General features: G+C 40.9%; 2 protein-coding genes across 8 annotated transcripts in view; one reads left to right on the top strand and one right to left on the bottom strand.

The window, feature by feature from the left end:
- mcamb (melanoma cell adhesion molecule b) overlaps positions 1-12,730 on the top strand; it is a 47,629-nt gene extending 34,899 nt beyond the window's left edge. Inside the window, exons 10-21 of one of the 7 annotated variants that reach the window (XM_084949770.1) lie at positions 146-287; positions 381-505; positions 2,045-2,183; positions 3,221-3,307; positions 4,010-4,072; positions 4,611-4,679; positions 5,588-5,656; positions 6,682-6,720; positions 8,236-8,271; positions 8,674-8,797; positions 10,987-11,098; positions 11,213-12,730. In XM_084949770.1, the coding sequence (XP_084805896.1) occupies positions 146-287; positions 381-505; positions 2,045-2,183; positions 3,221-3,307; positions 4,010-4,072; positions 4,611-4,679; positions 5,588-5,656; positions 6,682-6,720; positions 8,236-8,271; positions 8,674-8,797; positions 10,987-11,098; positions 11,213-11,215 (1,008 nt within the window). In that variant the 3' untranslated portion in view covers positions 11,216-12,730. The remainder of the gene's footprint in view (positions 1-145; positions 288-380; positions 506-2,044; positions 2,184-3,220; positions 3,308-4,009; positions 4,073-4,610; positions 4,680-5,587; positions 5,657-6,681; positions 6,721-8,235; positions 8,272-8,673; positions 8,798-10,986; positions 11,099-11,212) is intronic. The other 6 variants (XM_084949771.1, XM_084949772.1, XM_084949773.1 and 3 more) reach the window with 6 other exon arrangements.
- A 2,155-nt stretch (positions 12,731-14,885) lies between these two features.
- cbl (Cbl proto-oncogene) overlaps positions 14,886-23,441 on the bottom strand; it is a 34,868-nt gene continuing 26,312 nt past the window's right edge. Inside the window, exons 9-16 of the mRNA XM_084949769.1 lie at positions 23,049-23,267; positions 22,149-22,280; positions 21,159-21,575; positions 20,657-20,745; positions 20,253-20,450; positions 20,076-20,164; positions 19,476-19,715; positions 14,886-18,181 (exon numbers count right to left, since the gene is read on the bottom strand). Coding sequence (XP_084805895.1) covers positions 17,892-18,181; positions 19,476-19,715; positions 20,076-20,164; positions 20,253-20,450; positions 20,657-20,745; positions 21,159-21,575; positions 22,149-22,280; positions 23,049-23,267 — 1,674 coding nt within the window. The 3' untranslated portion in view covers positions 14,886-17,891. The remainder of the gene's footprint in view (positions 18,182-19,475; positions 19,716-20,075; positions 20,165-20,252; positions 20,451-20,656; positions 20,746-21,158; positions 21,576-22,148; positions 22,281-23,048; positions 23,268-23,441) is intronic.

Genomic DNA, 23,441 nt, shown 5'->3' with positions numbered 1-23,441 from the left:
TAGAAAATAATCATTTCACACTGTGGCAGAGTCGTACCAGCAGTTAGGTTGACTAGAGGCCTCTAACACCTATTTCACCCAGTACTTAGATGCTCATTTAAACGTGTTGAGTCAAACAAGCTTTTTTTTGTTCACCTTTGTCTAGAATGAAAAGTTGGTGTCAAAAAGCAACACTTTGAGTGTGAAGAGCGCAACGTTAGAAACAGCAGGGATGTATAAGTGTGTTGTGACCGTTTCTGAGATGGAGGGGATGAAAACCAGCAGCACACTTCAAGTCAATGTTAAGGGTGAGGTGTATTTTCTTTAAATGAGACCATGTTCAAAGTTTGTGACTGCATAGTTATTGCATAAGGTTGTATTTCTTGCTACTCATTCTGCAGGTTCGCCACAGATTTTGGGGCCAGATGTCCAAGAAGTGGAGACTTATGAGACAACTGTTAATCTGACCTGCAGTGCCACAGGGTTTCCTGCTCCCACAATTATGTGGACAACTTCTGATGGGAAGGTACAGCAGAGGGAAGCTTCTCATTCTCGGCTTAGTCACAGCCACAACAGAGATCTGCTTATTCCAGTTGTGACTTCAACAGGTTGATCCAAAGTCCTCCAGACCTCCATTTTGATAAATGCGTCTAGTGGGACAAATAGTGGAACACAATTTTTAACTTGAATTTTAAACTTAACTTAAATGCATTTTCTTTCCAATACTGTTGTGGTATTTTGCCGTTTACGGCACACGATTAAAGAAGAGCTGGCTGGTGGACTGTGGGTGAGACTTCACATTAGTAGAGTATGGTCTTCACTTTTGTACAGTTTTAATAGTCTTAGTAACCACAAATCAGCAAGTCCTGAACAGATTAGCAATACAGATGCAGGAAAATTGAACAAATTGTTTCAACAACTACTGGACATTTTGTGCCTCGAGATATTTTGTGCAGTGATTTGTTTTATGATTAAAAGTGTGTGTTAGATATGTCCATCAGCCTCAGTTATGCAGTTGTTTAGTGCTAAAAGCACTAAAGCATGCTAACTTTCTAGAGCAAAATGGTAAAAATGGTTAATTAGCATTAGCATGCTAACATTATCATTTAGCTGACATCACATCAGATTCTCACTGATTTAAGCAGCACTGGTTGGTAGTGGTGCAATGGATCAATAAACTCACGGTTTGGATCGGATCACGGTTTTAAGTCACGGATCGGATCAATTTTCGGATCAGCAAAAAACGAAACAAGATAAGAAAAATTAATTTTTTTGCCCATTAAAAAACATTCAACTCAATACTCATTCCACACAATTATATAAAAAACAAATTAGGTGCTATATAGGGCAGTACAGGGCTTTGTATCTACCACTCCGCTGTGATATAATGAGCGGTCACGGTCACGTAGCTTTCCGTTGCCCTGGAGGTCCACCCATCTGTAGTTGGGCAACAGAAGATGCCTGACTTTTCCTGCTCATACATGCTTGGAACGATCTTGTCACTGAAGTGGACATGCAACGGGATATCATAACGTCGCTCAAGCACGTTCATCATATGTTTAAACCCCTTGTTTTTGCACAATGGAATACAGCCTCATGTCTGGAGCTATAAACACCACAATAGCTTTTGTAATAGCTTTAGCCTGGTCAAATTGGGCAGCAAATGGCTGCTTAAATGCCGCAAACTCCTCTGCTCCTCCACTTGGACCGCTAGCGTTGGCCATGACTATTGCAGACAGACTGACCACGCCCACCATACACATTTTTTTTTTTTTTCCTTTTTCAAATCTTCGGATCACCGAACCATGGAGTGGGATCGGTTCTGATCACGGATCAACAGTGATCCGTTGCACCACTACTGGTTGGATTTTACTGAGTTAGAAATAAATTTGATTGGACTGACAGAGCTAATGCTAGCTAATGTCTAGTTTACCTTCACTATGATGATGGGCATGCAAACCTTTAGTCTTTGGAAGTCTATATCAATGTTGTGCTCAACTGTCTTCTCACCTGTTTGCTCTTGGATCTGCTTTTCTATTTCTGTCTTTAACTGTCCTTATTTCAGAACCTAAATGCATTGCAAACAGAGACTGAAGATGGCGCTCAGAGTGTGGTCACTTTCAAGATCACCTCCAATATGAAAGTTTTCTGCAATGCCAGCAATGACTTTGGCTCTAAAGTGGTGGAGTTCAACATCAAAGCCAGTGAGTTCTTGCAGCCTGTGCTTCCTTTCTGCAATCTTTGTAGTTAGTAGTTCAGTCAGGTTCGTCACATAGTTTAGAGTTCATCATAGCGCAGATGGCTCATCATAGATGGCTGATCACAAGATTTTTCTACGGACACTAGAATACACTGTATTCAACGAAATCCACTGCTTTTGTTTGAATCATATATTTCTGTTAGTTTTCTGTTCCAGCTATTAATACAAACAAGGAAAAGTTACTTATGGAGTTCTTCTGTGTCTACATGTCTCTGCTATGCAGATGATGTTGAGTTGTATTTATCAAACGACATGACAAAAATCAGTTAATTAAGCTAGACATAAAGGCCTTGATCTATGAAATATTGGTAAACAGCGGGTTCAGGAGACAGACTCTGTCTGCTTTTAAGATTTGGCTTTGAGCCTTGTTCATAAAACAGGTGATCCTGGAAAAGTCCTCAGTTATCCTGCTGTAGGCTCAGGCTGTTGGTGGACTTCATGAGGTCCACTGACCAGGTCTTCTCCACTCCCCTCTTTTCACTCCTGATATGTTTATATGTCAGTACTGCATGTCATTAACTTTAGTCATTTCTCTTCCAAAGTTTTGTCTCCCTATTTTTTTCTCTTCTCTTTCCATTCACCCTCCATCCTGACCACGGGGGAGTTCTTCCTTCCCTCTGTCGCCAAGTGTTTGCTCAAAGGGAATCCTCTCATTGTTGGGTTGTTCTCTCTAATATTAAGGCAACTGTTGTGAAATGGCACTTTACATAAAAATGAACCGAACATGCCTGCATGTTTTTATTTGTTCTCCTCACTTGCCACTTTTACTTATGTCCCTCCCCCCTCATGTCTCTATTCATTTTCATCTAAAGGTCTTGAGTTTTGCCACATGATGTAACGTCTTGTCTGTGATTGTTCAATTTCTATATTTTTTGTTGTTGTTTTTCACATTCTTCACCATGGTAACCCACATGTCGTTTAATGGGCACCCATGTGTAAATAACAAAATGACGTCCTTTCTGTGCTTCTACCTGCTTTTAGTTTTAAACACCATATTAACAACAATCACTTCCATGCCAACAATCAGCACTACCACACTATCAACCACTACTATATCCAGTGACACAGGTAAGACCACAGTTACACTGCTGTGTCTGTTTTTCATCATGCAAATGAAACCAGCTGCTAAATGCAAAATTCAATTTGACTGGGAAAGAGAGATTTCTAACTTGTCAGAAAGCTCCCAGCTCAAATTTGCGAGACAGGCACACACTCTGTTTTTACCACAAGGCTTCAAACATTTCCTTTTGAAAAAACTCATAATTATAACTGGAACTGGCGACCATGAACCATGCCATACTTATGCTGCTATCGGCTGAGACTAATGTTACTCCCATGATGCACTGAGCATTTCTACATTCTTTTCATTCCCTGTGTGTTTATATGTAACTACTGCATGCTATTGATTTTTGTCTGTCTTATATCTTATACTTTGTGTTCTGTTCTTGGCTCTTCATGCTCTCCTTCTTTTCTCTTTCTTTACACTCACTGGCTGCCCCTCCCTGAGCCGGTTTCTGCTGGCAGTCTTCCTGTTAAAAAGGAGTTCTTCTTTCCCACTGTCACCAAATGCTTGCTCATAGGCAATCCTCTTATTGTTGGGTTTTCTCTTCATCTAAATGGCCTAAGCTCTGCCAAGTGCCGTAACCTGTTGTTGTGACTGTGAATATTTCACTCTGTGTTGTTGCTGTCATTTTGTACCTGCGCTGTTTAGTGTGTACCCCTGTGTAGTAACAAACATGACCTCCTGTCTGTGCGTCTAACTGTTTTTAGTTGTACACACCACACCAACAACCACCACTACCACATCAACCAATACTATAACCGATGACACAGGTAAGATCACGATTACTCGGCTGTGCCTGTTTTTTGTTTTTTTTAACATGGAAATCAAATCCGCTGTAGAGCTCTATTTCATTTTAAGACGAGGCTTCAAACATTTCTCTTTGATGAAGCTTATAGTTATGGCTGGATCTGGTCACCCTGAACCATCTCTTAGTTATGCTGCAATAATTTTAGGCTGCTGATAGACCTTCCACAATGCACTGAACAGTTTTTCTTCAATCCCCTTTTATCATTCCCCATGTCTTTATCTGTCACTGCTGCATGTTATTAATGTTTGTCAACTCTTTTTCCACCTCTGAATGACTCACACAGTGAAGCTTTAGGATCGGACTACTTAAAGTCCAGACTGAATTCAGATGGAGATGCTTTGGCATGCTCCTATGTGGCTGAGTTAAAACAACACTGCAACATGTTGTCTGTGATTGTATTTCACTCTGTGTTGTTTCCTGTTGTCACTGTTAACCCGTGTGATGTTAAATGTGCACCCCTGTGTGATAACAGAAGTCGCCTCCTCTCTACCTGCTTTCAGTTATATACAACACATCAACTACCAATACTACCATACCATCAACAAACATTACCTTTATCAATGACACCGGTAAGATCACAGTCATTCTGCTGTGCCTGATTTTTGACATGGAACTCAAATCCGCTATAAACCTCTATTTCATTTTAAGACGAGGCTTCAAACATTTCTTTTTAATAAAGCTTATAGTTATGGCTGGATCTGGTCACCCTGAACCATCTCTTAGTTATGCTGCAATAATTTTAGGCTGCTGATAGACCTTCCACAATGCACTGAACATTTTTTCTTCAATCCCCTTTTATCATTCCCTGTGTCTTTATCTGTCACTGCTGCATGTTATTAATGTTTGTCAACTCTTTTCTGTAGTTTGTGTTTTGTTCTCCCCTTTTTTCTCTTTTTTCCCTCTCACCGGCTGCCTTTCCCTGAGCCTGGTACTGCCACATGTCACTGTTGCCAAGTGTTTATTCATGGAGAATCTGATCACTGGCATTTTTTTGTATAGTATTGTTGTTAAAATTGAACTGAATATGTCTGTGTACACTGCTCTGAAACTGTATTTTGTCCTTCTAGATTTATTTTTAAGTATATTTTTATCAAATGTTTCAAATCACCGAACAAATTTTAATGTTAGACAAAAATAGTAAGAACAACATGCAGTTTTTAAGAGCAACTGGGTTATACAGCAGGACCATGATCCAGAGCACACCAGCAAGTCCACCTCTGAATGACTCACACGGTGAAGCTTTAGGATCGGACTACTTAAAGTCCAGACTGAATTCAGATGGAGATGCTTTGGCATGACCTTAACATGGCATGTTTAAATACGTTCCAATGTGGCTGAGTTAAAACAACGCTCCAACATGTTGTCTGTGATTGTATTTCACTCTGTGTTGTTTCCTGTTGTCACTGTTAACCCGTGTGATGTTTAATGTGCACCCCTGTGTGATAACAGAAGTCGCCTCTTCTCTACCTGCTTTCAGTTATATACAACACATCAACTACCAATACTACCATACCATCAACAAACATTACCTTTATCAATGATACCGGTAAGATCACAGTCATTCTGCTGTGCCTGATTTTTGACATGGAACTCAAATCCGCTATGAGGCTTTATTTCATTTTAAGACGAGGCTTCAAACATTTCTTTTTAATAAAGCTTATAGTTATGGCTGGATCTGGTCACCCTGAGACATCCCTTATTCATGCTGCAATAGATTTAGGCTGCTGGTAGACCTCCCATGATGCACTGAGCATTTCTCCCGTAATATGTCTCTAATGCATGTTATTAAGTTTTGTCAGTTCTCTCCTGTAGCTTGTGTTTTGTTCTCTCTTTTTTTCTCTACTCTTTGAACTTACTGGCTGCACTTGCACCTTTTCCTGTTAAAAAGGAGTTCTTCCTTCCCACTGTTGCCGACTGCTAATGGGGAATCCTCTGATGTTGAGGTTTCTCTCTAGCACTGTTGGGTCCTTATCTTTCTACATAAACCACTTTGAAGAACTGTTGCTGTATAAATAAAAATTAAAGTCCCCTGACTTTTCCCTTTTACTCGTGTCCCTCCCATTCACATCTGTGTCTCTGTGTGTTTTGACTTTCATCTAAAGATGCTGAGCTTTGCCAAGTGTTGTAATGTGTTGTCTGTGATTTTTCATATTCCTCTCTGTGTTGTTGTTGTTGTTTTTTCACACTGATGTCTTAAGTGCTTAAAAAGAGCAATTGGACTTCTTTAGGTTTGGGAAGACATTTCGCCTCTGATCCAAGAGGCTTCTTCAGTTCTAAATAAATTGGCACACAGTCTTGATATCCTTTCCCTGGTATTTCAACCTCCAAGGAGACAATTCCCAGTGGGGTTTAAATCTCTGCCAGTTGTTTCAGAACTGAAGAAGCCTCTTGGATGAGATGTGAAGCTACACAAGTCCATTTGCCTTCTTTTTAAGAACTCATAGCTCGCATGTCCTTGATGACTGAGAACCTATACAGACTTTTTGACACTGTTAACCTCTGTGATGTTAAATGTGCACCCCTGTGTAGTGACCCAAATAACCTCCTCTCTGTGCCTCTGCCTGCTTTCAGTAACACAAAATACATCAACTAACTATGTCAATGACCCAGGTAAGACCACTGTACAATTAAATCAGCTACAAAATGCATAATTAAACTTGGTTGACAGAAATAGGTAGTTCATTTATCAAAAAGCTCCCAGTTTGGATTCAGGAGACAGTCGCCCTCCATCATTTTCACATTAGGTTTAATCTTTTTGTTAAAGTTTAGATAGGGCATGATCTTCTCCACACACCTTTTTTCACTCCTGATGCATTTATGTGCCACTGCTGCATGCTGTAACTTTTGTCTACCCTCTCTATGTTCTCCCGTTCTTTTCCCCCCTCTATTCTTCCCGTTCAGCCTACACCCAGTCACGGCAGGTGGCTGTTGCTGATTGTTGGCTCTTTACTTTGCAGAGTCAAGTGCCTTGAGACGACCGTTGTTGTGAATTGGCAATAAATGAATAAAAGTGAATGGAACTGATTGAATTGAAAGCTTATAACCAGCAAATTCAGAGTCTCCAGACTTTCTTTTATTTAGTCTTGTGGGGCATTTTTTTTTCTGTAAGTCAGAAAGAAAGAATAAGAGCAAGGAGGCGTGAGGCAAACTCAGAAACACCTGCAGGCCTTAGTTACCACTGTGGTATGATAGATAGGTCATTAAAAGTGAGGTTTGTTGTTGTTACAGGGTGTCTTAATTATTAATTTATTGTCACGACTGCTGTTCTGCGTGTTGGGTTATTATAAATGTAGACGTTTTGTTTTAATGTAGTCTTAAAGTTTGAGAATGAAGTCATGCTTGCAAATGATGTGGAAATAAAAAGAGAAAGGTTCACACACGTACATTCATCATTGTGACTCTCATCATTGAGAGTGAGTCTCCTGACTCCCATTATGGGCCCTGCTTTGTGTTTTTCTGTGTCTGCTCTCTGTTTATATGTCACGCCAAGAAATTTTCAGCCCCTCAGAGGAAAACTGCTCTGAGTCCACGTTTCTCCCAAAGCGTTGATAAACGGGATTAAACAGGGCCGCTCTGGAAAATGACTCTTCTGCTGCTGACCACAGTTTGCATATCAAAGTTGATGTTTAGATTCAAAACACTGATAAGATCCTCTGAAATTAAACATTTATTCAGGACTCTGCTGAACATCAGCAACACAAACCTGGGGTGTCAACCATAAGCCCGCAGGCCAGAGCTGACACAGCAAAGACTCCAATCTGGCCCAATGGACAACTTTGGAAGGAGGAGCTTTTGAACTTTTAACTGTATTTTCACGTTTTACAGCTTTTCCTATTCATAAAGACCGCTTCCATTGCCATTCATATCACTGGGCAATCAACTGCCAGATCTTTCTCTGCAATTTTAAACATTTCTCATTTAAACGTTTGTCATTGAAAATCTGAATGTTGAAACTGCATATATAAGACATCTCGGAGATTAAATGTGAAAGAGGCATTTCACTGGTCCAGCCCACTTAAGATCAAAGTGGGCCACATGTCCCTGATCTAAACTGTGTTTGAGTATTATATGAAGTATTTATGTGCATATGCCCACTGATTCCTGTGTTCATTTGGTTTTTCTCAGTTCAAACGCCCACCAAATCACCAAATATCAAGAAAGGTTTGTACATCACTCTGCTGTTGCAGATTCTCTACCGCCTTCCTTCCACTTCTCCTCTGAGCACACTTCTCGCTCTCTCGCCTCCTAGCTTTCACGAGAACCCTCCCTGGTGATGAACAAAACATCAAAGCGTCATTGGGTTGTTCATCATCTTCACCTCTTCCTGCGCATGTTGTCATGCTGTTGTAAAAGCACTGCTGCTCCTGCAGCCCTGATAAACTGCCACTTCGTTTCTTTGTCTTTCAGGGTCACCTGAATGATGCTACTGCCACACTCTCTTTAGACGCATTGCAAACTGTATCTCCACCTGTATCAGACTCTCCTGTCTCCTGCTGTCATTCTATTCCAAAATCCGGGTGCAGTAAGTAAAGCTGTGGGTGTTTTGTGCTTCTTCTCCAATAGAGAGCAAAGGTTTTGTTATCGCAATCATCATTATCGCCATCTTCCTTCTGGCTATCTTGGGAAGCGTGCTCTATTTCCTGTACAAGAAGGGCAGGATCTGCGGCCGATCTGGCAAGCAAGACTTGTAAGTGCAATGACAGCAGTTCCATGCATAAACACACAATGTGTCCACATAAGGAGACATTAAAATGTGATTTTATGGCTGGACTGTATCACAGTATTGTAGTTCTAGACCATTAGAAAGAACTGAACATGATGCATCGATGTAGAAAATTCAGTTATGCTATGTTGTGATTAGACTCCGATGGCCCATCACAGCCGAATGAAATCCCAGCAGTGATAGGAATTAGGGCAGGACACCTCAGAGTCTAGACCAGGGGTGGGCAACTCCTGGCCTTGAGGGCCAGTGTCCTGCAGGTTTTAGATGTGTCCTTGATCCAATACAGCTGATTTAAATGGTTAAATTACCTCCTCAACATGTATTGAAGTTCTACAGAGGCCTGGTAATGAACTAATAATTTGATTCAGGTGTGTTGACCCAGGGTAATATCTAAAACCTGCAGGACACCGACCCTCGAGGCCTGGAGTTGCCCACCCCTGGTCCAGAAGCTGGTGGTGATGAAGATAGGCTTGGGTTGAGTGACTTGTGTGAGGCAGCGATGGGGAAGAGGTTGGTTGCACAAGGGAGATGAGAGATAAGCAGGGCAATTTAAGGTATGCAGAGTGGAGGCTGATTGGCAGAAAGATGATTGGACTAGAACATTGAGTTTTACAGCATGGGAAAAAGGAAGTGATGAAAAGAAAAGACTAGCAGCCAAACTCCTGGGAAAGCAGACAGATGATAGATGACCCTTTGATACAAAAGTGTCTAAAAGGAGAAGCCAGTCAGGAAGTGCCTTAAGCTGCGTTCTCTCTAATAGCCTGCAGGGGGCGACAACTGCCAGTCGGTGTCTATATCCATCTTTTAGATACAGTTTGTGTTCACAGTTGATTCAAAAGTGCACTTAATAACATAAAACATTAAATGTTAAAGTTGTGAGGTGTGTTGTTCCTAAAGCCAGAGTGTGTAAAAGTTGCTCTCTGGTAAAAAGTGATATTTAATTTAGGGCTGTAGGTAACAATTATTTTAGTAACTGAGTAATCTATCAATTATTCAATTGATTGATCCTGTGATCAGATAAGAAATACTTTTCTGAGCAATAATTAATATGAGCAATAAAAAAACACAGGTTTTTCTAAACGAACTGCTCATTGGTTTCCATTTTAGAAATTGCAATGTTTTAATGCAAACGTGTCAGAAAAACACGAAAGAAAACAAGCCTTTGATGACCTGCTATATTAAATTTAATTACTAAAGAAAACATTTTCTTAAATGCCAAAAATGTAAATAATCTCAAGTACAGTCGAAGTCAATAAAATAAGATATGTAGGAAACCCAAACTAAGGCATAAAAAAAATTTACGTTTATGCTGAGTTTTAATGGCCCATGTACATTTCTGTTGGCTTGTGAAAAAAGCTTTTGTTTTATATTTTTAAATATTAACGCAATATTTTATATTATTTCACTTTCAATCAGAAAAATGTTATGAAAGACTTTAAAAAAATCAATGGGTCTATTACACCCCATCCCCCCCGTGTAGACTCACCCCTGTTTGCTGCAGGTATCGCCTCCGTGTAAAAAGGGCGGCTGCCGTTCGTTTAAACATGGTATCAAACTAAGTTAATAGATCATCTGCACATTTTAATACAACTTGATGAAGTTTACTGCAGATATTTCTCTGTGTAAAACAAAGCAGTGGATGGAGCAGCTATAAAGTTCGCTTTTCTTTTGCTATAATTGAATCCCTCGAATTACTCGATCGATCGTTGCAGGCATAATTAGAATTTTGTGATATTAGTGATACACCTGCCAGAAGTACTTTAGTAATAAACCTGTGTCTTCGTAACACTACCAAAGCCATGCTGTAAAATTACAGTAATACAAACCTGGCATTGTCACAGTTTACACACATGATGCAGAAAATGCTTAAAAAACACGGTGGCTGTCAGTCCCAGACCCTTCATTAAATGGATGAAGTTTAAAGTTTTTTTTAATGTGCAGTTGTGATTTCCAGAAATATTCAGCAGCACTGGGAGTACATGGTAAAATCAATACATTTACTGATGAATGTATACATATATATACTCATTTTATTATTTTTTGTGTGGCTTTAAAGGACACACGAACTGACGCCCCCTTTTATGTGAGCAGGTACAATGCATAAAGCCTCAGATAGGTTCAGTTATAACTATGGCTTGTTCTTGACCCTGCAGCAGTAAGAGGAAGTCCAGCAAAGATAACATTGTGGTGGAGATGAAAAGCGACAACACAGAGGAGGCGATTCTCCTTGGGGTCAACGGAGAAAAGCAACAACCAAATGACCAAGTACATATCCGATCCTGAACTGAACTCGCTAAATTGAATGGTCTTTCTACTGAATATCAAACTTACCAGTACCCCACCCAAACTTTCTCTTTTGTGTTTGTTTGCTCTCTGCAGTAAAGGCCGATGAGCGTCTGCACGCGTGAAAGTGAGGAGGTGACACACCGATGGCTGCTCCCGTTCTCCCCTCTCAGCCTCAGGCCGGCTGCTGCCTTCAAGCACCCACAGCTTTTTATTCCAATCGTGACTATCAGGACAAATGAAGTTATTCCAAGCTATGGCTTATTCTCTTTCTGCCCTTTACGTGCCAGCTCCTCTGTTGGAATGCATCTCGAGCTTTAATGAAGAAGGTTGGAAAGTTTCATTTCAGAACTAAGAAATCTCCCTTTAACCCCAAGGAATGCCGTAGATTCTCCTCACAGTGTACTGCTGATAGTCCACAGAACAATAATTAGAGCACAAAGCCGACCAGGGACTATTTTTATACCCCAAAAAGTATCACCTCAAGCCCCTTCAGTCACCGAAGAGCAGCCTGAAACAGCTGAGCTAATGTACATATTATTATCCATGTATATATTTCTTTATTTAAAGTAACACAATGTGGGGGAAAAGAGAAAAAAGCAAGACAAGATAGTGTGGTGGGGTTTTGTGTTTTTTAAGGAAGATAGCAAGGAGAGTTTAAGTAGATATTTTGTTTTTATTATTTTGTCTTTACACTGAATTGTTTTCGTAGCTCTAGCGATGCCTCACCTCTACAGCCAGTTCACAGCTTCACCAAATATTGGCTCTGAAAGAAAAATTTGAATCGCGTATCTTTCACATTATTTTGATATCTATTCCTCTAACACTCAACTTTCACACAACCTGCGGAGTGTAAAGTATATTAACCAAAGTCATTTTGTGAGGCAGGTGAACAAATCTATGTTATGCAGTCCAGTTATAAATGAGCGATGCCTTAGAATCTACATTCGAAGCCATTTTTGTACTGTTATATTTAATGTTCAGCGCACTGATTTCTTTGGTGATTCATGCAGGCTTTGTTGTTGTGGAAGGAGCCACCATCTTTCATCGTTCTATACGTTCATGACATGCTTCACTTCTGTAATCATTTCTTTTGAAATTTAAAAGTTGGAGAGTATTGGTGTTTGGTGAATACACATGGGTTCACGGCATGATGTTTCCTTCTTTATAAGAAAAAGACATTTCTGTGTGACGAATGAAGAAATTCATGTATCGAGCAAAACTTGAAACACTGTTGAAAACTGTTGGGTCCCAGAGAGGCATCAGAATGCCCCTCAGCCTTGATGCCTTAAAACATCAACCACTCCTCATTTAAGTGTAACCAGAGCCTTTCTTTTTCATTTCGGTAACTAGACTAGACTTCACTACTGAGAAGAGGGGACTGACTGTGACTCCGCATATGCAAATCATGTTTGAAGACAGTTAAGCCTCTGTTTTGTTTCTGCTGTTGATGCGTGTGACCACTGTTCAATGTATAATGCCTTTTTAAAGACTGAAAGATAAAATATGTTATAATATCACTGAAGACATTATAACATATTTAACAAATCTGATTGTTTGTAGTTTTTTTTGTGAAATTCTACCAAATAAAAATGGACTGTTAAATGAACATAACTGGAAATGTGTCTGCTGACATAAAAATATGACCTTTTTTATTTAGCCATACTACAAATCACTGCTGTGCCATGACGTGCCTCTACTCTGTAATGGTCAAAACCTTTAAAAACAAGTTAAAACTTGGTTACCTTCCAATTTACACACAGTGTAAAATCATTAGGATGGGTTTGAGCTGTCATTTGAGAAAATAACATGCTTAAAAACAAAAGAAATCAGTTATATAAAGGTACCACTGGGAAGTGTCATCAAAAAATTCAAAGAGAGCCGCAGAGTACAGGACGAGCCTGACAGAGGTAGGAAGATAAAGACATCACTGGAGCCCTGCACAGCGACGCACTGCGAGTTTTCAGCCCAAGAAAAATTCAAATTATGCATAAAGAGACACTTTCAGGCCAGACTGAAGTTTGTCAAGAACAATCTGGAGAATGACTGAATGATACTGGAAGCACATACTTTAGTCACATGAGATGAAACTAGAGCTGCTTATATTTGGAGAAAGAAGGGAGAGGCATACAACCAAAGGAAAGCACAATGGTGGGAGTATAATGCTGTGGGGACGCTTCAGTGTGTCCGAAACTGGAAATCTTGTCATGGTGGAAGGCATCATAAAGAAAGGAGGATGCGTGAAGATTTTAAAAGTAAACCTAAAGCGGTCAGAAATGAAACCAGGTCTGGGCCATTGCTTCGTCTTCCAACGATGACCCAAAACATACATCGCTCCTGGTGAAGAACGACCTCCAGAAGACCAAAGTGAACATTACTGGCTGGCCTGCACAGGGGAGCTACTAATTTTGACCCTAGTAATTATTCTCTGTGTAAAATAAAATAACGCAAGCATCCAAAATAAAAACGATCATTTCAGGTACACAGACATACTGTCAATCGACTAAATGTTTCCATTTTAGAAATATAGGACAGTCTTGAGATACCAGCATTAAGATAAAATGTAAGCCCAAAGGAGCATTGTGGTTAAATCATGTAGAATAACGGACGTGTTTTATTGAAATTGCAATTCTTTTCTTATATTAAAATTTCTTGGGGATTAAATGTGCGATAAACTTCTTTACACTGACGGGAAGAGCAAATTTAACTGGTCAAAATGAGTTCGACACCCTTGTTCTTGATGAACAAAGTGCAATTTGATGTAAATGAGGATAATTTTGAACAGGGAGTCATTCAGTTCTCCTCTAATAATAAAAATGTGGAGGCAGAAACTCAACATAATAGGTCCACTTTAAAGAATGAGCCTTGTGAATTTTAGGTAGAAATAAAACTCGTTCTTTACTGGTTTTACCACAAATATATATTTTTTTCTTGGATGTTGTCTCACAAATAACTGGCAAATAGTCAAATATTACTGTTAATGAACATTAGTAATATGAGTTTTAGGTATTGCACAGTAGGTCTGCTAAACATGACAGTGTGGCATTTGTGCACACAACTAAAACATAGCTGCTGAACATGGCGTGAATTAAATTTCCAGCATTAAATGAGTGATGTGCAACTGTTTTTAAGTCAAGGTGTTCCATCAAAGAAATATACTCTGATTAGTATCTGAATGAATTTAAAAGGGGAGTTCATGGACAGCGGATGCCTATAAAGTGCCTACTTGTAACATCCACACCAAAGCAGGCATGAATAAGCAGATTATCCTTAGCAGTCCCTTTACAAACAGTAGGCAAGTTTATTAGGTTACATTAAAGTTTTATTTGATGATTGGTCATGTGATCTACTGGTCGGGCAGCCAAATCACATTTTGGGTTTTAATGCAATAACCAAATGCATCACAATGGAAAATGCAAGAGTATCAACTATAAAAATAGCACCAAAGCACTGAATCGGTCTGCAGTTCTGATTACTCACTGCTCTTTTTCAGTTTATCTGCTTTGCTGTTAACTTGTTTTAAGAGTCTTCTCAGCCACTCCTACCTGAGCCAAAGGATGAAATTCAAATTTCTATTTAGTTTTACCTTAAAAAGTTATTGCCAAATGGCAGCCAAGTCAAGAAAATCACTGAAGCTTGTGCACTCTGACTGGAGCTACACACGGGAAATGACTTTTCCCCCCAGTTTTAGTTTTTTTTAGTTTTATGTTTTAAGGAATACAAAGCTAAATATGAATATATGTGTAAACAGAGGAAAGAGACACCTGAAGGCTTTTGCTTGTCATTTTATTAACAGCACTGTGCATACTTCCAAATTGATATGAGCTTTAAAAACCTTTAAAAAAAAAAAAAAAAGAAAAAAAAGAAGCTTTTTACTGTTGAGAAGCAATGCAGCCGTGTGGAACAACAGCTCCCTCTTCTGGCAGATAACTGAAATACCCCTGGTTAGCATCAAGCTCAGAGTCTGAGGCCTGATGAGGCTGAAGAAGCATAGAGGACAGATTAACACAAGCAATACCGCATCATTTTGCCTTCGGAGACCAACAGGTACACATCTATACCAACAAACGCTCTTCCAAAAAACATCTAAAAAACAAAAACATATGGCACTGCTCACTGAATTATTCACATAAGTAAACAAATCCTTTGGAACAAAATACATGTACAGGAATGCAAAATGAAATATAACAGCCATTTTCTTCCTCTTTTCATATCTAACTCTATACAATTTGCTTTTCTTTAGAGTGACAGTATCAAAGCACAAATTGGTATAATGTGCAAAAACAAAACCAACGGTAAATAATACATGACAATGACATGCCATCCTTAATATATAAACACACACTGGTACAGTATTGATGATATGAGGGGAGCTTCCTGTCCATTAAACATCATTCAAGAAGTTTCTCAAGGCAACTAGGAAGAGTAAAAAAGACCCCAAAATGAAATAAAAGAGGGCGAGACAGCACAAAGCTTCCAGTCAACATGCAGAGACACCCAGAATAAGACAGGGCTGACTTACACGATGCACGCACTCCCAGGGTGGGTGAACCCCCCCCAAAAAAACATTCTTCATATGCTGGGAGAGGTTCAGTCAGTGTACCTAGAAGCTGCTTGGATGAATTCCTCATAATGCATTTGTAATTAGTACCTGGAAATGAAGCTGCTGTCTTTATAGACCTGCAAACACTGGAAATAATCTTAAAAAAAAAAAAAAAACACTAATGTGCAAGTTATGACAAACCAAAATGAGTAATAGGCTACTTGTGTGACTTCATTACGCGGAAACTTTTGGCTACATGTCACCTGGATGAACAGACAGCTGGACAGGTGAGCTGCTGTCTATGCCAATATGAGTCTCTGGGTTTTTTTTTTGCTTTTTTTTTTTTTTTTTTTTTTGACAGACAGGGTGAACACCACTTGTTCAGACATACATTATTATTCCTGAGTTAGCTCTTACAGTCGGCCCAAACACTGATTTTCTGTAGACTTGGAGGGGTGCGCCAACAAACCCACGAGCCTACGATTAAAAAGCCTCGGCAGTCGCTCCCTTTCAGCAGGACGAACTCCTACAGAGGAAGGAAACCGATGTGAAAGAGAAGCTTGAATCTGTTGCAAAACGTCTGGTTTCCATTCCCAGAACATTTTGCTTGTGATATTACTGTTCCTCTACAGATTCTACTTACAGAGAGTATATTTTATATTTATATATACACGTTAAGAAAAAAGAAAAACACTGAAGATTTGCGACCTGATAGAGCTGCATGCTCACAAGTCGCTTGTACTTTCAAGTATGCTACATTACAGACTAGAGAAACACATGATACTGTCACTTTAAAGAAGCAGAATGACGGTTAAACACAATATTCACAATTGTACATTGAAGTCTTAATTGTTTAGCACTAACAACAGTAGCAGCAGTGAAGCACTTCTGAATTAATTATAATAACAATATTTATGATCATATTACAATAATATATTATCAAAGTAAAATCAATGACTTTTTTTTGTTGTTGTTTTTGTAACACCGGACTGAGCTGGAGATAGAAATCTGAACCAGTCAGCCTAAGAAGTTAGTCAAAAATAATAATAATAATAATGATAAAAAAAAACAAAAACAAAAAAAACAAAAAACAAAAAGCATTCAGCCGCCACGGATCACGCAACACTAGCCTGTCTGGTACTGCAGGGGCGTCAACATTAGTACGTCCTCTAATCTCACTGCCAGGCTCTACAGCTACACTGGGCCCTGACACACAAGTTCGAGCAGTAGTACGTTTACAGAGCACGAGTCTTGAGTACACCGAGTGTAATTCCACATTCATGTTGTATAGGAACAGGGGTTCGTTTTAAGAGCAGGCCATGAGGTGTAGGTCTGACACACACACACACACACACACACACAGAGCCAGCAACAGTCCAGACCTGAAACCATCTTCATGCTACTTTGAAAAAAACAAAAAACAACAACATGACAAAACAAGCACAGTTTCTAAAACAAAAAAAGTACCAAAGCAACAGTTAATCGAAGGCCATAACAGACTGAATTCCAAATGAAGAAGCTCTGCGGCATGTTTTTTTTTTTCTTTCTTTCTTTTTCCCCCCCAAACTGCTGCTGACCAACAAACCCGGGTGAGGAAGACACCCCGACTCGTCCTCACCCAGTTACAGAAATCTCCCAACCGACTCTTTAACCTGGTCCCATCTGCCCTTTTTTCGCCTGTACCAACCGTGACCCTCAAAGCTGCGATCATTTTCACATACTATATATGCACGTACTGTATATATTACACACATTTAATATATATTTACTCATATATTAAATTTTCATATAGACATACATTTTAGTTTTCTTTGTGAGGTGTTGGTTACATTTTCAGCAAGAGGCTTCAAAATGAAAGGATAAGAATCCATCTCTCCGAGATTCCTACAGAAGCCTTGCAATTATACGGCGTTCCATTATTTGTCGTTGCTCCGCACGGGATGAGTCCTGCGGAGATGTTGTTGAAAACTAAGAGGCCGGCTGCAGCAGTTCAAAGAAGGCCAGACACTGTGAAAGCGTGTGGAGTGCAGGGCGAGAGTCCCGAGACACTGCGAGCTTGCTGGAGTAACAGCCAGTTAAAAATCCACAGGGGCGTAGGGTGTCAGCCAGCACTGGAGCTAGTGCTGCAGGCAGTGGCTTTGGGTTTCGGGCTGGTCTATGCCAGCCTAAACCAAACCAGGCTGGGCCAAGCTAGGCAAAAGAGAGCAAACAGGAGAGAGGCGGGAGGATGTGCTATGTGAGAATGTGCGCGGTAGAGGGAATGGAGACAAATTCGCGCAGGATGTTCTTGGCCATCTCGATATTGTTCTGTGCAATCATCAGTGCTTTCTGGATGTCGTGCTGAGTGTATCCCTGACTCATTAGGTGCTCGATCTCGCTACTGATTTGTGGGTTGGCTTCTCCTCCTGTTGCCCCGCCGCCGAGCGGAGTGGGGGGGACTGGGCTGGCCCGACGCTCGGAATTGATTCGTCTGGGAAGGGGCTTTGGAGGTCTCTCTGGTGCCTCCATTGGATCTGGGAAGGCTGAGGAAATGGGAAGAGTGAAATCAAAGGGTCTGGCTTTGGTGGAATGACAACCAACAAACTAGTTTTAAACATAACAGCCAGTGTGGGTCAAAGACAGAAAACAAAACTACTGGAAATAATGTGAAAATAATGTGGAAAAAAGGATCTTGATCACTGAGGTAAGCTATGAACTTTTTATCTTAACACACATTTGATGTCCTTTCCAGTGTAGTGGCTTTCAATAAACCAGTCATAAGGGTTCAGCTCGAATCTCAGAGTTAATCAGACTGTGTGAGCACTCTTTGATCCTTAGACATGAAGACTGAAGATGGGAACAATCAGACACTCTGCAATCATCCTCCAGCAGTAAATGTCAAGTCACAACAGAGGCCAGGACATAATGAACACAGTCTCATTCAGCAAACACCTGAACACTTAAACTCAGAGGTGGTGCTTCTAACACGGAGTCTCTCCTAAGTGATCCCTTTATCTACTCTCTGCTTTAACTTCTTTCTTCAGACCGTGTTATGTCTGCTGAGGCAAGTACTGCTGTGTTAGCTGCTCGCAGTCTGTGGAGGAAGACGTCTGTGTGGTCACTACGGGTTTCTGATGACACAGCAGGTCATCCCACATCAGGTTGTTTCCACCATTCTGAGGACATCGCTTCGGATTTAAAAAAAAAATCTATTTTAAGGTCACTAATGTAACGAAACAGCTCTCTGTAATTACTGGTCTTTACTTTTCTTTGAATCTGCACGCACCCACAAATGCAGATGATGTGCAGTAAAAGAAATCAATTCATGACAATCAAAGTCCAGAGCTGAGTCTAATATTAACTCCAGAGAGCTTCTGGAAAATCTGCATTATGTTTGGCCCCAGACCAGGAAGCAAAATGCTTTAGCTGACTTTTCAGGCTGTGATCTGGTCAAAGAACTGTTGGACGTCGAGTTATTGATTCATCAGCAGTTTTTGCTGATTTTGAGCCAGAAAGGACGTGAAGGCTGTAGTTATAAAATTGCCATATACGAGTGATTTTAAGAGACAGGCAGTTTCCCTGCAGCTGCTGTCCCAGATGTAAAAAACTTTTAAAACATTTAAAATGTCAAAGCACTTAGTAGAAGTCCATATTTAAGCAGGATAAGCTGAATAACAGATGAAACGCAAGTAGAAATACAACATTAAAATCCCCTGTGGCAAGCATGGGTATGTTTATTGATAAAGAACCGAAATCATAGTAAAGAGAAAAAAAAAAAAAAACCACAAAACAAAAAAACACTTTTTTTTTTTTAAATCAATAAACTGTTAAACTTACGCGCTGTCGCTCCAGCATCCGCATCTAGAGAAAGACGATTGAAAGCTGCTGCAGCGCATAATGAGGAGGATGAAGAAGATGAAGACAAAGACCCCCCCATTTCTGAAAGGGTCCGTCGGGCGGGAGGCAAAGGCAGTCGGGGTTTTGGGAAATCGTAGCCGTTCTCCTCCTCTTCCCCGTCGTCAGCCTCATGGTCTCTGGGACCGTTACTCACTGGTTGAGGGGGCAAATCTGAATAGTCTGAAAGGAAATCAGAATATGACCGCACATCAAACAGAGAGATTAAAAGTTTAATACATGCTTGAGACCTTAACCTGTTTAATTTCATCTGGTTAACATTGTCTAAAACAGTTTCAGATAACTCACAAGTGCAGTCAGAAGTATAAGTCACATTTATGTCAATACAGAGGTGTTTTTTCCCAGGATGTGCAGTGGTGGTTTTAGCAAATAAATAAAACTTCAGAAAATCCAGATGAGGCTTGTCTGATTAAAACATAAGATTTTTGCATATTCAAAGTATTACGTGAAAGTGAATTGCTCTGAACACTGCACACGGCCCTGCCCCACAAAGCCTAGCAGAGATTAGTGGGTCACAAATACCTGAATCTCTCGCTTGTTGTGACCTGGGCTGGGCGTTGAACATGGCTTCATACATTTGGAGTGAATGAGGTACATCGTCCAGAATCAGCCTGCAAGGCCAAAAGCAAAAATAAATCAATAGTGACAGTTTATTTTTTTCTTATGTGCTGCGAGAGAGTAATAGAAAGGCCTGAGTACCGTGTGTTCAGTGCAGAGGCCTGGGTCTGTGTTGGGACTGCTGACACGGGCTGTGGGGGTCTTGGGATTGGTGGGGTCTCCCCCATGAGTGGAGTCAGGATGGGGGGCAGAACGGGCCGAGAAGAGGGGATCATGTACTCATCGTCACTGTCATGTCCTTCATCTCCTCCTGCTGGCCTGGCTGTAGCTGGGGACGCTCTGCAGTCAGACCCAAGAATATTATTTATTAAGCACCATTAATATTATGTAAAATGATCCTTTAAAAAAGGTACCGAGTAGAAATCAACTTCAAACAAGGTCATTTGTACAGCTTTGCGGATTGCAAGTAAGCAAAGAGCATGTCAGTGGTTCAGGAAAGACGAGATCCACTCCACTGAGATGCTTTCAGCAGCACTGAAACGTACCTGTTTGCCAGTGCATAAATGGCGTTGGCTGAGACAGAAGGTTTGACTCTGGGGTTGTCATAATCTTGACCAACTCCCGTGGAAAAATTCTGAAAAGGAAACAAAAGATGGCATCTTAGAAACACTAAAGACAAATATTTTTATAGTTAAAACTAAGAATCATAAATAAATTAAACACATTAAAGGCAGCTCTTAGGATTTAGACCTGCACAGACATGCCAGTAGTAAAGTAGAAGACTATGTATCAGAATACAGTGGAACCAAAGACTTTAAACTCTCAAAAAAGACTAGGCCTGCTCATCCAAAAAGTAAAAAGCCAACCTTAATTAATGTCATTGTCACTGTTTTTGTGACAGATAACATAATTTACTGGAATCCATATAAACAGTATTCTGAATAATTTCAGTTTTGTTTGGAAAGTTAGTAATAACTTTAGTGATGTGTGTGCCAGCAAATGAATCAAACGGCAGTTGAATGTGCTGTGTTTTGTGGTTGCTCTGACCAGCTGGTGGTCCAGACTGAGGGAGCTGTTGTTCTGGGAGTCTGAGCGAGCGTCCATGGCGGAGGGCAGTGCCAAGGGGAGGGAGTGCCTGTTGGAGAGTTCCCTGACACCTGCTCGGAGGTCCCCGCCCAGACAGGGGAATTGGGTGGACGAAGAGGATACCGAAGAGGATGACGAAGACGAGGTGGGAGCCTTGGGAACCGGCCTGGAGGTCCAGTCAGACAGGGGCCGGTTTGGGGGTGTAGGAGGGAGTTTATCGCGAGGAGGCTCCCCGGGTGTGCTGGGCAAGGGCCGCCTCTGAAGCCGTCCATCAGGGGCTGCCCCGGCTGTGTGGGGGCGGTCTGGAGGAGGGGGAGGGGGGAGATCACGCAGTGCTGGGGGAAGGGGAAGAGGCTTGTCTTTGTGATGAGATGGTGCCTAGAGGGAAAAACCAAGGAGGAGGGATCTCAATTAGACTACATGCGATATTAATGTGAAACCAAAGAAAGCTCTGTGCTGTTATCTTCAGTGCTGGAAGTAATCCATTTAGCAAGAAAGCCACTGTTTATGCATTAGTCATCATTTCCAACAATACATGCAACTTAGATGAACAACACCAAGCAAAGATGCTGTTTATCATGTGCAGAATAATCAAGCTTTTCATCTGCAGTTTCATTTTATCTACATTTAAAAGATAATAAAAATGTGGAAATATGGCAGTTTCCCAGAGAAGGAAATGCCCTGATGATTGTGACCGCCATTTTTAAATTCCTTACCTGTATGAAGGAGCATTATGCGTAGGTTCTTCCGAGCGCATAGCTAGTCTATTTTTCAATTTTAGGCTTCTCCCCCTCCCCCTTCTTACCTGCTCGGACTCTGAACCCACCACAAAAGTTGAGTAGATTAGGATTAGGCACCCAGTAAGGCATGACACACTCTACTGTACATAGACTGGACATCAATATTAGACTTGTAAGTTTTTAAAATCCCTTCTTGTGTACATTTAGCTACCTTACTGCTGACTCCAGGGCTGGAGGCACCAGGGGGGTTGGGAGGTCTGTGCGGTAATAGGTCTAGTCTGGGAGGCACCGGGGGAAGAGAGGACTGAGGAGTCCCAGACATAGGTGATGGGGGACGCTCCACCTGGATGATGCACAAAAGAGCCAAACACAGATTTCATCTGATCAGCATTATTCAAACACAATCAGACGGAGTCCAAATGCCACTTCTCATTTTGCAAACATCACAAATCTGCTCTCATATCTCTGCAATAACTTCAGGCCAACTGAAAACTCTGATAACCTTATAAGGTTACTTTACAGCACTGTCCAATATTAGAGATTTTTTTTTTTCTCAAACGTATCTTGTTTCAACACAGATGAAACAAACAAGTACGCACAAGAAATGAGTAAATATAGAGTAAACGGTCAAAGAGGTCAGGCCAGCAATCAAAGCCAAAGAAATTCCCGGGACCACATCAAAGTGTGTATGATCTCAGGTATTCGCCTGCTCTATAAATAGATTAATGCACACACAGTTTCTCAGAGGTACATAAAAGATGTAAGACAGGAGAATGCCCCACATATCAAATACAAAGAGGCACAAAAAGCTGCTACCTTGGTGCCATGAAAGATGGAGATGAAAGACTTTAGATAGGAGATGTGAGCTTGAAGCTCACAAGAAGTGAAAAGGCCAGGGCAGGGAGCGTTTCATCTGCACAGGGTCTCTCAGAAAAGCAGGAGATAAGAGGACAGCAGGAACCTGTGAGGTGCACTCTGGGTGTTAAGTGCCTCCACGTTTTATGAATAGAAAAAGACCAGAATAGCTCACCCAGTGCCACGACTGGAAACTTTGAGTGAAGTAACTTTTTTTTTTTTTTTTAGTCAAGTCCAACTCCTGTCACCGTCTTACCTTTGTGCAGGCAAGTTTGCTCATTATTAGATGAGGGTCTTCAAGTCTGTCATCATCATCATCGTCGTAGCTGGGTGAGGGTGCACCCTCAGCCCCAAATGTGCTCTTGGAAGACCCTCCGCTGTTGTCCTTTGGGTCAAAAGGATCCACAACTATCGGCTCCGTACCCTTAATCTCACAGCGACAAAAGGGACATCCTGTTCCCTGACCTTCTGACTCCTGCAACACAGGCCAAAAGGCAGATGGTTAGAGCATGCAGAGATGAAAAAAGGTGGGTTTTTTTTTCGTCTGACATGTCTGAATAAAAGAGCACTTCAACAGACAGTTCACTTCTCAACAGGTTTGAGTTATGACACATGAACAACCCACACAAACCCCCTTGCATACACCCAC

The sequence above is a fragment of the Perissodus microlepis genome, chromosome 14 (genome assembly GCF_051167445.1).
Source record: "Perissodus microlepis isolate ML-2025 ecotype Zambia chromosome 14, ASM5116744v1, whole genome shotgun sequence".
Lineage (NCBI taxonomy): Eukaryota > Metazoa > Chordata > Actinopteri > Cichliformes > Cichlidae > Perissodus > Perissodus microlepis.
Note: the sequence above shows the minus strand (reverse complement) of the source record. Positions and strands in the feature narration are given on the sequence as shown.